General features: G+C 53.5%; 1 protein-coding gene across 1 annotated transcript in view; it reads left to right on the top strand.

Annotated features, from left to right (window-relative positions):
* The window catches only part of LOC116958729 (3'-5' RNA helicase YTHDC2-like), a 35,617-nt gene extending 30,974 nt beyond the window's left edge, over positions 1-4,643 (top strand). Inside the window, exons 16-19 of the mRNA XM_076059662.1 lie at positions 1,733-1,929; positions 3,065-3,281; positions 3,934-3,973; positions 4,610-4,643. Of these exons, the coding sequence (XP_075915777.1) occupies positions 1,733-1,929; positions 3,065-3,281; positions 3,934-3,973; positions 4,610-4,643 (488 nt within the window). The remainder of the gene's footprint in view (positions 1-1,732; positions 1,930-3,064; positions 3,282-3,933; positions 3,974-4,609) is intronic.
* The last annotated feature ends 7,638 nt before the right edge of the window (positions 4,644-12,281 follow it).

The following is a 12,281-nucleotide window of genomic DNA, read 5'->3' as shown; positions in this document are numbered from 1 at the left end:
CCATACTCTTTGGTTCTATTGGGTAAAGTCACCACGTAGGTATAAAAAATAAAATAACAAAAATCATGACGAGGCTGTCCTCCAGACAGTCTCGTCCCTTCACCTGATGAAGGCCGCTTGTGTTGTGGCCGAAACGTCGTGACTTTTGTTATTTTATTTTTTACCTACTACGTGACTTTACCCAATAGAACCAAAGAGTATGTAAACAGAACGTGCCAATTCGTCACCAGTACAGTCTCACACCGGGCGCTGTGTGCCGGAGAGCAAAGGCCACGACATTTACAATCTACACCGCGACGTCGTTTCGCCGGCAATTGCAACCGGCGTCATCGGGCGACGGCCAGATTCGCGGAGGAAACTTTTCCCAAAGGACTTCCTCCACGCAGCGCCGCACCGCTGAGAACGTGCCCCAATCCACGTCCTCCTCGCCCTCGCCCAGATCGGCTGCTGCTGCTGGCTGGCTGCTACGCCCCACGAACGAACCCCTTCGGCCGACGCGAACCCTCTCGCGGTGTGCCGTTCACTCGTTTGCCTGCCCGTCCGCTCTCGCCGGTTTCGCCGCCCGCCGGCTGAAGCCTCCGTCTCTCCGCGAGCGAGCGCCGCTTCGTCGCGAAGAGCGGCAACGTGCGCAGCCTGGAGTTGTCGCAGCAGAGGGCCGTCTGGCCGACGAAACTGAACGGGAGCGTTTTCCCGTTCGTGCGCCGTCGTCCACCTCGTCTTCTCCGTGCGGGGCTCCGGACGCTTCCAGGTTTGGCAGGGGTGGTGGTGGTGGTGGTGATGGTGGTGGTGGTGATGATAGTGGTGATGGTGGTGGTGATGGTGGTGATGGTGGTGGTGGTGATGGTGGTGGTGATGGTGGTGATGGTAGTGGTGATGGTGGTAGTGATGGAGGTGGTGGTGATGGTGGTGGTGATGGTGGTGATGGTGGTGATGGTAGTGGTGATGGTAGTGGTGATGGTGGTAGTGATGGAGGTGATGGTGGTGGTGATGGTGGTGGTGATGATAGTGGTGATTGTGGTGGTGATGGTTGAAGTGGTGATGGTGGTGGTGATGGTGATAGTGGTGATGGTGGTGGTGATGGTGGTGGTGATGGAGGTGATGGTGGTGGTGATGGTGGTGGTGATGGAGGTGGGTGGAGGGGCGGCGGAGGTGGATCGTAACGACCCGGACCAAACTGGACATATCTGTCAAACGGATCTTCGTAGATCTCATCGGAATCCTCCCGCAATTTAAATAAAGATTCTGGATTGTGAATTGTTCGGTACATTTGGTGTTGTTGGCGCTGTTGTCGCAGTGCAGGGCCATCACGAACGAAGGCAACATGTTAACTACCTCGCCTGCTACGCGGGAGGTCGTGGGTTCGATCCCGACCCTGACGCCTGCTGCTGCTGCTGCTGTATATTTGGAGTTTGCGTGTTTCTTCTATCTCTTCCCGCGATCGTGCGGATTACTCTCCCGGGTCCTCCGGTTTTTCCCTTCCACATTTAGAAAAAGCTTAGAGCATTTGGCTGCCGCAAATTCCCACACGACGAGTCGTTTCGTTGAGCGGCGCTAACTCGTTGGCCGGGTCGCTTTCTGAAAAAGTGCCGTGTGGCTCAGCGGGCCTCTAAACCTGGTAAGTAAAAAATAAAAAAATCCGTTAAAAACCACAAAAAACACGACGCGCCGTAGGGCCGACGCACGACGAGCCGAGCGGCCCCGGGTTGGGGCGTGGCGGCGGCCGTGTTGCCAGGGCTACGCACGGACGGTGTCGGAGATCGGCAAGGAGCGGTGTCGGAGACCGGGGGCTCCCCCGCGCTGGGCGGAGCCGTTTCGGGTGCTGCGGCTGTACCTGGGGCAGAATCCCCTTCCGGCAGGTGCAGCACCCTGCTCAACCCGTGGTGTAACAACAACAACAACAAGAGGGTGCAGGTGAGCCGTGACGGGCAGGTGAGCGCCCGTTTCCCCCCCTTCCCCCCATGTAGTTCGAGAAGCTTTCCACGGCTGTACCGGAGGAATTTAAACCGGCTCAGACCTCCTGTAAATTACGTGACGTGTGTGGTCCCTCCCCCACCCCCGCCCCCTCTCTCTGAAGCCATTCCACAACACACAGAGCTCTTTGCAGCGCACGTCTGGCTCATTCGTTCTCTGTCTTCCCTCCACTCTCATCATCGTCATCACCCTCTCGTCATTCCTTCTCCCCCTCCTCTCTCCCTGCCTTTCTCCCTCATCTCTTCCCGCTGTCCGTCTTGAGCCATGCCCCTCCTCTTGGCGAACCTCCGTCCTGACATCGCTTCCCTTTTCGCGCACCGCTTGATCCTTGACCGTACACACCCCGCACATGCTATCCTTGACTCTGCATCCTTTCCCGGTAGTGTGCCCTGGGTCAAATCCATTCCGAACGGAAACATCAATACGGGCTAAAAAAAATAGGTATTTGGGGCGGCAAATGTCACTCGGATCGCCGGCTGCAGACATTTGAGAAAATTACGGCCGTCCCAAAAATTGTCGCCTCTAGGCGAGTGCTAATTGCATTCCCACAGAGTGTCGGGGTACAAGTTTCTCCGTGCACTGTTCTCCCGGGGGAATATGGCAGCAGCGAACAATGATTGCTGGTGCGCTGATGATTCCTAATGCCGACGAAACCGGCCTACTGTTGCGTCCTCGTTTCACCGCCGTCTGTCAGGACGGCCACATTTTCTCAGCTCTCTTTGAGTCGGTGATTTTAAACGGAAAGTTGGCACACGTTCAGTTACCACCTTTTGTGTGGTTACATCTGCGCATGACGGTGGTGGTTGTGATGGCGGTGCCCGTGATACAGTCGGTGGTGGCACGTGTGGGGAGCGATACTGTAGCGGTTAGCTATACGGGGGGTGAGGGTCTTTGTTGTCTTTGTTGGTGGCACGTGTGTGACGGTGATGATGGGTAGCGGTGCTTGTGACGGTAGTTGCGGTGCGTGTGGTCGTGGGTTTATTTCTGCGATTGCGATGATGTCGTGGGAGGGCACGTGGCGGCGGTGACGTTGGCATGACGTGGCGTCGTTGCTGAGGCCGACTATTTACCACTCTGGGAATGTCCATCACAGGAGCTCGAGACTCGGGTTGGAGAACAGCTGCTCAAATTGTGGGACAGATGGCCCTGTGTCGCCGGTGATGGTGGTGGCGGCGGCGGCGATGGCGGCGGTGTCGTGGGTGCCTCTGGCACCGCTGGCGGCGCCGACGACGACACGGCGGAGCTAATTGGAAGCAGAGCAACACGCACCCCGGCGGCGGATGGGACCCCCCCTCTCCTCGAGGGCTGTGGTAATTTTTGTATTTTTATTCCCGTGAAAATAAGCAGCGACGGAAACCGATAAAAAACGCCCCGCATTTTAATTCCCTTTACGAGTTGTGGCACGTGGCGGGGAGAGACACCGGAGAACCCGGAGACAACCCATTCGTACGAGAGAGTCACACTCACAGATGTCAGCGGCAAGGTTTGTGTGTGTGTTTTTTGAAATGCACCGCTGTCCTGTCACCTCCCGAATGCTTCTCAGGCACAAGCCCACAGCACCACCTCCTCCTGGCATCCCCCGGTATTAAGCAAGCCCTGAAACCTGCCTCGCTTTGGAGAATCGCACGCCAAAAAATGACCTCATGTAAACATCCAAACTACGAGTGGCATTGTAAATGCTCCCTCGTATTCATTCGCACGTTCTGCTCACTTGAAACAATCCGCGCTGGGCTGCACGCGGGTCCCTGCGCCGTGTTCACGGGCTGTGCCCGCCGTGCGTCTGCCCCGCACGGCGATGCCCGACGTTTCGCGGCCGCGTGGCGGGAGCTTCCCCCGGCGGTGCGTAAATTTTTGCACCGTACGTACGTTGGGCTCCTTTCGCACCGCACGCCGCCAACCGTCGCCAATCGGACGCGAGGAGATTTCGTTCGCTGTGTTTTATTTGTTTTTGTTTTTTCCCAGCGAAGGCCGCAGCAAGTCACTCCCCTCTGCAGATGCCGAGGTGCTAACCGGCGGCCCCGCCAAACGGACGCGCCGCTCTCGCTGTGTGCGCGTGGGCGAGTCCTGCGGCACGGGGGGGAGCGATGGCCAACAAGCAAGCGATGATTTATCCGGACCGGTGCTAGGCCCCCCTCCCCAGGAGTTCCTGGTGCCGTGCGTAAAAAGATCGCCGCGAGGGAGACAAAGGCGGTCGGGCGCGTGGCGCCGGCCACCCACCCCCCCCCCTACTCGTGTAGCCTTGACGACTTTCGCAGGCGCCGCTCGCGAAACCGCGCTCGCCCCGACGGCCCGCGGAGGTCCACGCGGGGGACCTTTGTCTTGGGGGGTGCCGGCGGAGGGACGGCGGGTGGCTCTTTGTTAGTGGGACTAAAATAACAAAAGTGCGGATTCCCGCGAGATGGACACGTGGGCGTCCCGCGCGGTCTGCTCGCTGAATCGTGAAGATGCGCCGAATGACCTCCGTCGGATTGTGCGCGTTTACATTGTGGTCGGCGAGCGTCTCGCCGGTTGCGCTGCTGCTGCTGCTGCCGCACGGCTTGCCCGTTGCTTTTGCCGAGTTGTGCGATTGTCCGACGGTTCGCTCCGCGTGCTCCAAATGTTGGGCATCGAATGCGTGTGTTGTGCTTTGCGCGAGTAGCGTGGAGGGGGAGGAGGAGGCGGAGGCGGGTTAGGCTCTGTTGCCGTGACTGCGGTGCGTCTGTGAGCGAGGCTGATCGCCTCGAGGAGCCAAATCGGTCGATCCTCTTGGGAGCTGTTTATTTTTGCCGCTTTTGAAAATGTGCGAAAAATTTAAATGAGCAAGAAAACGTTCGTGAAGTATCAGTCGCGTGACAAGCCAAGAATGTGTGTCCCGTGTGTGACGTCACTCCACGTGCGCACCCCTCCCCAATAACCAATGAGGGGGTGACGTCACTCCACACGGGGCAACCCCCCCCCCTCATTAATAATCATGAGCTGAACAATTTTTCTCTTGAATATGTCAGATTTACTGTCCTTGGGACGGACAAACAAGCTCGTTAACAATATGAGCCGGTACACGGTAAGCCCTCGCTCGGCACGTGTTCACACCGCGACGCGTTTTCTCTGTAGCGCCGTGCTTCCACGAGATGCTCTCTGGAGGCCCTGAAGCCAGCTGCATCAAGTGCAGCGCTGCATCACTCCACGTGCCTCGCCACAACACGGCCGTCGCCTTAACAACATTCAGTCGCCCCGTTGCCAACAAGAGGGGGGGCCCAACACAGGCATCGGTGGCTCATCTATTGACGGATCTCTCCTCGCGACGCCAGGCGCGTTGGTGGTGTAGCTGTCTCACGCCGGACTCGCGGGGTGTCACGTGCGGTGTCACGTGCGGTGTCACGTGCGGTGTCACGCGCGGCGTCACGCGCTGTGTCACGTGCGGTGTCACGCGCGGTGTCACGTGCGGTGTCAACGTGCGGTGTCACGTGCGGTGTCACATGCGGGGTGTCACGTGCAGTGTGTCACGTGCGGTGTCATGTGCGGTGTCACGCGCGGCGTCACGCGCTGTGTCACGTGCGGTGTCACGCGCGGTGTCACGTGCGGTGTCAACGTGCGGTGTCACGTGCGGTGTCATGTGCGGGGTGTCACGTGCAGTGTGTCACGTGCGGTGTCACGTGCGGTGTCACGCGGCGAGCGGAGTGCGCCGGGGAGCACAGGCGGAGCGTCCATTGTCCGTCCTGGTCTGCGAACCCCTAACGCCTGGTGTCTGCGCGCCTTCGCGCGCTCCGCGCGGGGCCTCGCGGCGCACCTAGCCTGGCACGGGTAAGGGTAGTGTGAAAAAAAAATGCGACGGCCGTTATTCGGTTCCCTTCTACGTGACTTTACCCAAAGAACCGAGTCTATGAATCGCTTGCAGTCACGAAATCTTTAAATCAAAAGTGCCACATTGCCAAGCCAGTTGAACTCAATCATGCCCCGCATCAATAATCATGAATTAGGTCAATGTTGAGAATCCCAGACCCCATCCTCCACGCTCGCCCGAGAAAACTGGCTGAGCGTGTCTGGCAGGGGATGGCAAGCCGTCACCCGTCTCTTAGGGGCTAGCGATGCAACAACCGTGGGGGGTGGGGGGTATGGAACTTGATGATCGCGAGTATTTGTAGGGGTCCGCGACCCACGACCTCCTGCGTACCAGGCGAGGTAGCTAACATCTCGTCAACCATGGCGCTCCCACACTGCTGAGATGTCTGGGAGTAGCCATACTTTTACCCCACCGAACGTCACCTGCCGATCGACTTAACTGCGTGGACAGAGGTCGAGAGCGGTGGGGGTAGGGGAGGGAGATTTATAATCCCTGCCCGATGATTTCAGCTGCCGCACCGGGAGGTCAAATCTAAGCGACGACCTCTCTGGACTGCCAGTCCAGCTGCTGGCCACTGGCACAGTGGCCAGCAGCCCCCGTGACTCAGTGCTGTCAACGTCACGTTTCAAACCCGGAATGCAATGACATTGGCGAACATCAATTCGTGGCTAATGTTTATTCCTTAAAATGGCACAGGGGAAGTCAAATCGAGGAAATATTCAAATCAAGATGTTATGCATCGTGTGTGTGTGTGCGTGTGTCGGGTTCCACATCTGACTTTGCATTTTGAAGTTGGCCTGGTCTGTGAGTTGTCTGGAGCGTCAGCACAGCACGGGCTGTCCACGTCTCCAATGACAATGTCTGGGAAGGCAACCCAATTTCTGATAAGCAAACATTCCTGCCGTCAAAACAGATTTGAAAAAGGGAATCTGTAGGAAAATGCATTAGAAAGATATTAACTTATAATTAAAACTCAATATCTCATTTAATTGATTGTTCACGCTTACGGTGGCTTTCAGACCGCATCCATTATTTTCGTCTCGCCCTTCCTCTTTTCCGAACATAGATGGACTCTTCCATCTGAATAACTGCCAAATTGCTCTCCGTGGTGCTAACGTTAAAAAAAACGCCACTTAAAAAAATGTCTTGCTGTGGTTTTCACACCTGATGATGATTGCTTGTGTTGCAGTCGAAACGTCGTGAGAATTGTATTGTTTTATATTTGTATTATTTTATTGTTTCCCTTCTACGTGGTGACTTTACCGAACGAACCAAGAATATGAATCCCTGCAGTCACGGAAGCTTTAAATCAACATTTAAGAAGAATATGACAATATTGTTGTTTCTAGATTTAAAGCTTTCGTGACTGCTAGGATCCATACTCTTTGGTTCTATTGGGTAAAGTCACGTAGGTGAAAATAAAATAACAAAATTTTCACCTACGTGACTTTACCCAATAGAACCAAAGAGTAATATTGTTGTTGCGGATTCCTCGTGCTTGCAAGGAAAACACAAAACATTCGTGCAGGAGTGCCAGCTTCGTTATGATTTTGCTCCTTACTCGTCGAGTCGGTGACTCACTCCCACCACGTGGCCAGAAATAAAGCTGTAAAATAAACGGATTACTTTAAGAAGAGACAATAAAGTCCGATGGCCCCTTCTCTCGGGCATCACCACCCCCACCCCCCACATTCTAGACAGGTCGTTGCATCGCCAGACAGCGTGATGGGAACGGCTTGTGGGAGGCCTCTGACCCCGCAGCGGATAGGTCATGGCTCACAATGAGCAACAGCTGCACGTGCTCCCATGAAGCGTACGTGACAATTCTTCGTGGGTTCTAAACTTCCGTGAGTAGTAACAATACCAATACGTTATGAGACCTCCTTTGCCAGAAACAAGATATAGGAATAGGTTTTACCCTTTTTAACTGGCACAAAAACTGACACCTTTATTCAAGGCGTCATGTTTGCAATGACCACAACACAAGCAGTCAAAATGCAAACAAAAAAGACAACTCTGATAATAATATGCACTGTCCTTGAATTTGATTGGTCCACACCGGAGACAGCTTTTCTTAGAGCCTAGTCTCCATTGGTGTTTTGTGCCAGTTAAAAGGGTAAAACCTATTCCTATATTCCAATACCAATAGGCCCGTCATGAGAAGACTCGCACGCGACAAATTGTACGCGCCCTACGAATATTTAAAAGGCTATACAGCACAGGGCAGTGTGGGCATTTCATTGCATTGCAGCGTGTGGCCAGCAACACCTGGTGCCGGTGTCTGGCTCATGAAGATGTTCGAGGAGCAGGAGACTCACTGCCACGTAGATATATTTATGTTTTTAGATGAAGCCCTGTGCCATTGATTACGAGGGCGATTAGACGGAGGGCATCGAAGCCTCCTCCTTGTTTGCACAGTCACACAAAGTCACTTTAAGATGTTTTCCTGTTCATGTTTTTTTGTTTGTTGCGGTTGCACCCGATTCAAGAGCCGAATGGCTCACAGGGCTATACCAAATAAATGAACTATGAACTAAAAAAACACGGGTTTCTGGCACGTTATTACGTCTCACGGAGTCTATCTCGTGACCAAAATCGTGTTTATCAAGCAGTGTTTACACCTGCTGTTTATCCCACTATTGGAATAACCTGAGAAACGTGTTCAAACCTTTGTAGAGTATTAATTAATGACGTCACTATCACCCCTCCGGTGCAGTGACGTCAGAGAGTGACGTCACTGCACGGCGGGCGGGGACGGTGACGTCATGTCCCCCTGGGGTATTCAAGGTTGGGCACCCGTGACGTGAACGAGGTGGTCGCGAGGAGCCAGAAAAGTGTGAAGTTGGAAGCTGTGACCCAGGCTTAGGGGGAGATTGGCACCAGGCTAGGGTAGCCTGCGGGTGTGCTAGGGACCTCCCCAGTACCCTACCCCTGGGGGAGCGATGGGACCCCGGGGTAGGGGGAGATTGGCACCAGGCTAGGGTAGCCTGCGGGTGTGCTAGGGACCTCCCCAGTACCCTACCCCTGGGGGAGCGATGGGACCCAGGCTTAGGGGGAAATGAGCACCAGGCTAGGGTAGCCTGCGGGTGTGCTAGGGACCTCCCCAATACCCTACCCCTGGGGGAGCGATGGGACCCCGGGGTAGGGGGAGATTGGCACCAGGCTAGGGTAGCCTGTGGGTGTGCTAGGGACCTCCCCAGTACCCTACCCCTGGGGGAGCGATGGGACCCAGGCTTAGGGGGAAATGAGCACCAGGCTAGGGTAGCCTGCGGGTGTGCTAGGGACCTCCCCAGTACCCTACCCCTGGGGGAGCGATGGGACCCAGGCTTAGGGGGAAATGAGCACCAGGCTAGGGTAGCCTGCGGATGTGCTAGGGACCTCCCCAGTACCCTTCCCCTAGGGGAGCGATGGGACCCCGGGGTAGGGGGAAATTGAGTCATTGAGCCATCGGGCTACCATGAGAGATTCGTTCATGAGGCTATCCACATATACAAACACAGAGACAATTTCAACCGAGAAGATGGATTCTGGCTTAGCAATCATTGGAAGGATTTGATAAACCATTTCGGATCATAATTGATTGTTCACGCTTACGGTGGCTTTCAGACAGCATACATTAAATTTTCGTCTCCCCCCTCCTCTTTTCTGAACATAGATGGACTCGTCCTTCTAAACAAACTGTCAAATCGCTATCCGTGGTGCTAACGTTTAAAAATAAATAAATACAAACCGCCACTTCTTTCAAATGTTTCTTGCCGTTGGTTTTCACACCTGATGATGACTGTTTGTGTTACAGTCGAAACGTCGTGAGAATTTTATTGTTTTATATATATTTTATTGTTTCCCTTCAACGTGACTTTACCGAAAGAACCAAGAATATGAATCCCTGCAGTCACGGAAGCTTTAAATCAACATTTAAGAAGAATATGACAATATTGTTGTTTCTAGATTTAAAGCTTTCGTGACTGCTAGGATCCATACTCTTTGGTTCTATTGGGTAAAGTCACGTAGGTGAAAATAAAATAACAAAATTTTCACCTACGTGACTTTACCCAATAGAACCAAAGAGTAATATTGTTGTTGCGGATTCCTCGTGCTTGCAAGGAAAACACAAAACATTCGTGCAGGAGTGCCAGCTTCGTTATGATTTTGCTCCTTACTCGTCGAGTCGGTGACTCACTCCCACCACGTGGCCAGAAATAAAGCTGTAAAATAAACGGATTACTTTAAGAAGAGACAATAAAGTCCGATGGCCCCTTCTCTCGGGCATCACCACCCCCACCCCCCACATTCTAGACAGGTCGTTGCATCGCCAGACAGCGTGATGGGAACGGCTTGTGGGAGGCCTCTGACCCCGCAGCGGATAGGTCATGGCTCACAATGAGCAACAGCTGCACGTGCTCCCATGAAGCGTACGTGACAATTCTTCGTGGGTTCTAAACTTCCGTGAGTAGTAACAATACCAATACGTTATGAGACCTCCTTTGCCAGAAACAAGATATAGGAATAGGTTTTACCCTTTTTAACTGGCACAAAAACTGACACCTTTATTCAAGGCGTCATGTTTGCAATGACCACAACACAAGCAGTCAAAATGCAAACAAAAAAGACAACTCTGATAATAATATGCACTGTCCTTGAATTTGATTGGTCCACACCGGAGACAGCTTTTCTTAGAGCCTAGTCTCCATTGGTGTTTTGTGCCAGTTAAAAGGGTAAAACCTATTCCTATATTCCAATACCAATAGGCCCGTCATGAGAAGACTCGCACGCGACAAATTGTACGCGCCCTACGAATATTTAAAAGGCTATACAGCACAGGGCAGTGTGGGCATTTCATTGCATTGCAGCGTGTGGCCAGCAACACCTGGTGCCGGTGTCTGGCTCATGAAGATGTTCGAGGAGCAGGAGACTCACTGCCACGTAGATATATTTATGTTTTTAGATGAAGCCCTGTGCCATTGATTACGAGGGCGATTAGACGGAGGGCATCGAAGCCTCCTCCTTGTTTGCACAGTCACACAAAGTCACTTTAAGATGTTTTCCTGTTCATGTTTTTTTGTTTGTTGCGGTTGCACCCGATTCAAGAGCCGAATGGCTCACAGGGCTATACCAAATAAATGAACTATGAACTAAAAAAACACGGGTTTCTGGCACGTTATTACATCTCACGGAGTCTATCTCGTGACCAAAATCGTGTTTATCAAGCAGTGTTTGCACCTGCTGTTTATCCCACTATTGGAATAACCTGAGAAACGTGTTCAAACCTTTGTAGAGTATTAATTAATGACGTCACTATCACCCCTCCGGTGCAGTGACGTCAGAGAGTGACGTCACTGCACGGCGGGCGGGGACGGTGACGTCATGTCCCCCTGGGGTATTCAAGGTTGGGCACCCGTGACGTGAACGAGGTGGTCGCGAGGAGCCAGAAAAGTGTGAAGTTGGAAGCTGTGACCCAGGCTTAGGGGGAGATTGGCACCAGGCTAGGGTAGCCTGCGGGTGTGCTAGGGACCTCCCCAGTACCCTACCCCTGGGGGAGCGATGGGACCCCGGGGTAGGGGGAGATTGGCACCAGGCTAGGGTAGCCTGCGGGTGTGCTAGGGACCTCCCCAGTACCCTACCCCTGGGGGAGCGATGGGACCCAGGCTTAGGGGGAAATGAGCACCAGGCTAGGGTAGCCTGCGGGTGTGCTAGGGACCTCCCCAATACCCTACCCCTGGGGGAGCGATGGGACCCCGGGGTAGGGGGAGATTGGCACCAGGCTAGGGTAGCCTGTGGGTGTGCTAGGGACCTCCCCAGTACCCTACCCCTGGGGGAGCGATGGGACCCAGGCTTAGGGGGAAATGAGCACCAGGCTAGGGTAGCCTGCGGGTGTGCTAGGGACCTCCCCAGTACCCTACCCCTGGGGGAGCGATGGGACCCAGGCTTAGGGGGAAATGAGCACCAGGCTAGGGTAGCCTGCGGATGTGCTAGGGACCTCCCCAGTACCCTTCCCCTAGGGGAGCGATGGGACCCCGGGGTAGGGGGAAATTGAGTCATTGAGCCATCGGGCTACCATGAGAGATTCGTTCATGAGGCTATCCACATATACAAACACAGAGACAATTTCAACCGAGAAGATGGATTCTGGCTTAGCAATCATTGGAAGGATTTGATAAACCATTTCGGATCATAATTGATTGTTCACGCTTACGGTGGCTTTCAGACAGCATACATTAAATTTTCGTCTCCCCCCTCCTCTTTTCTGAACATAGATGGACTCGTCCTTCTAAACAAACTGTCAAATCGCTATCCTTGGTGCAAACGTTTAAAAATAAATAAATACAAACCGCCACTTCTTTCAAATGTTTCTTGCCGTTGGTTTTCACACCTGATGATAACTGTTTGTGTTACAGTCGAAACGTCGTGAGAATTTTATTGTTTTATATATATTTTATTGTTTCCCTTCAACGTGACTTTACCGAAAGAACCAAGAATATGAATCCCCGCA

Source organism: Petromyzon marinus, unplaced genomic scaffold, assembly GCF_048934315.1.
Source record: "Petromyzon marinus isolate PM22_M1 ecotype Great Lakes invasive population unplaced genomic scaffold, UKy_Petmar_22M1.pri1.0 PM_G_Scaffold_11, whole genome shotgun sequence".
Lineage (NCBI taxonomy): Eukaryota > Metazoa > Chordata > Hyperoartia > Petromyzontiformes > Petromyzontidae > Petromyzon > Petromyzon marinus.
This window is presented reverse-complemented; position numbering and strand designations above follow the sequence as displayed.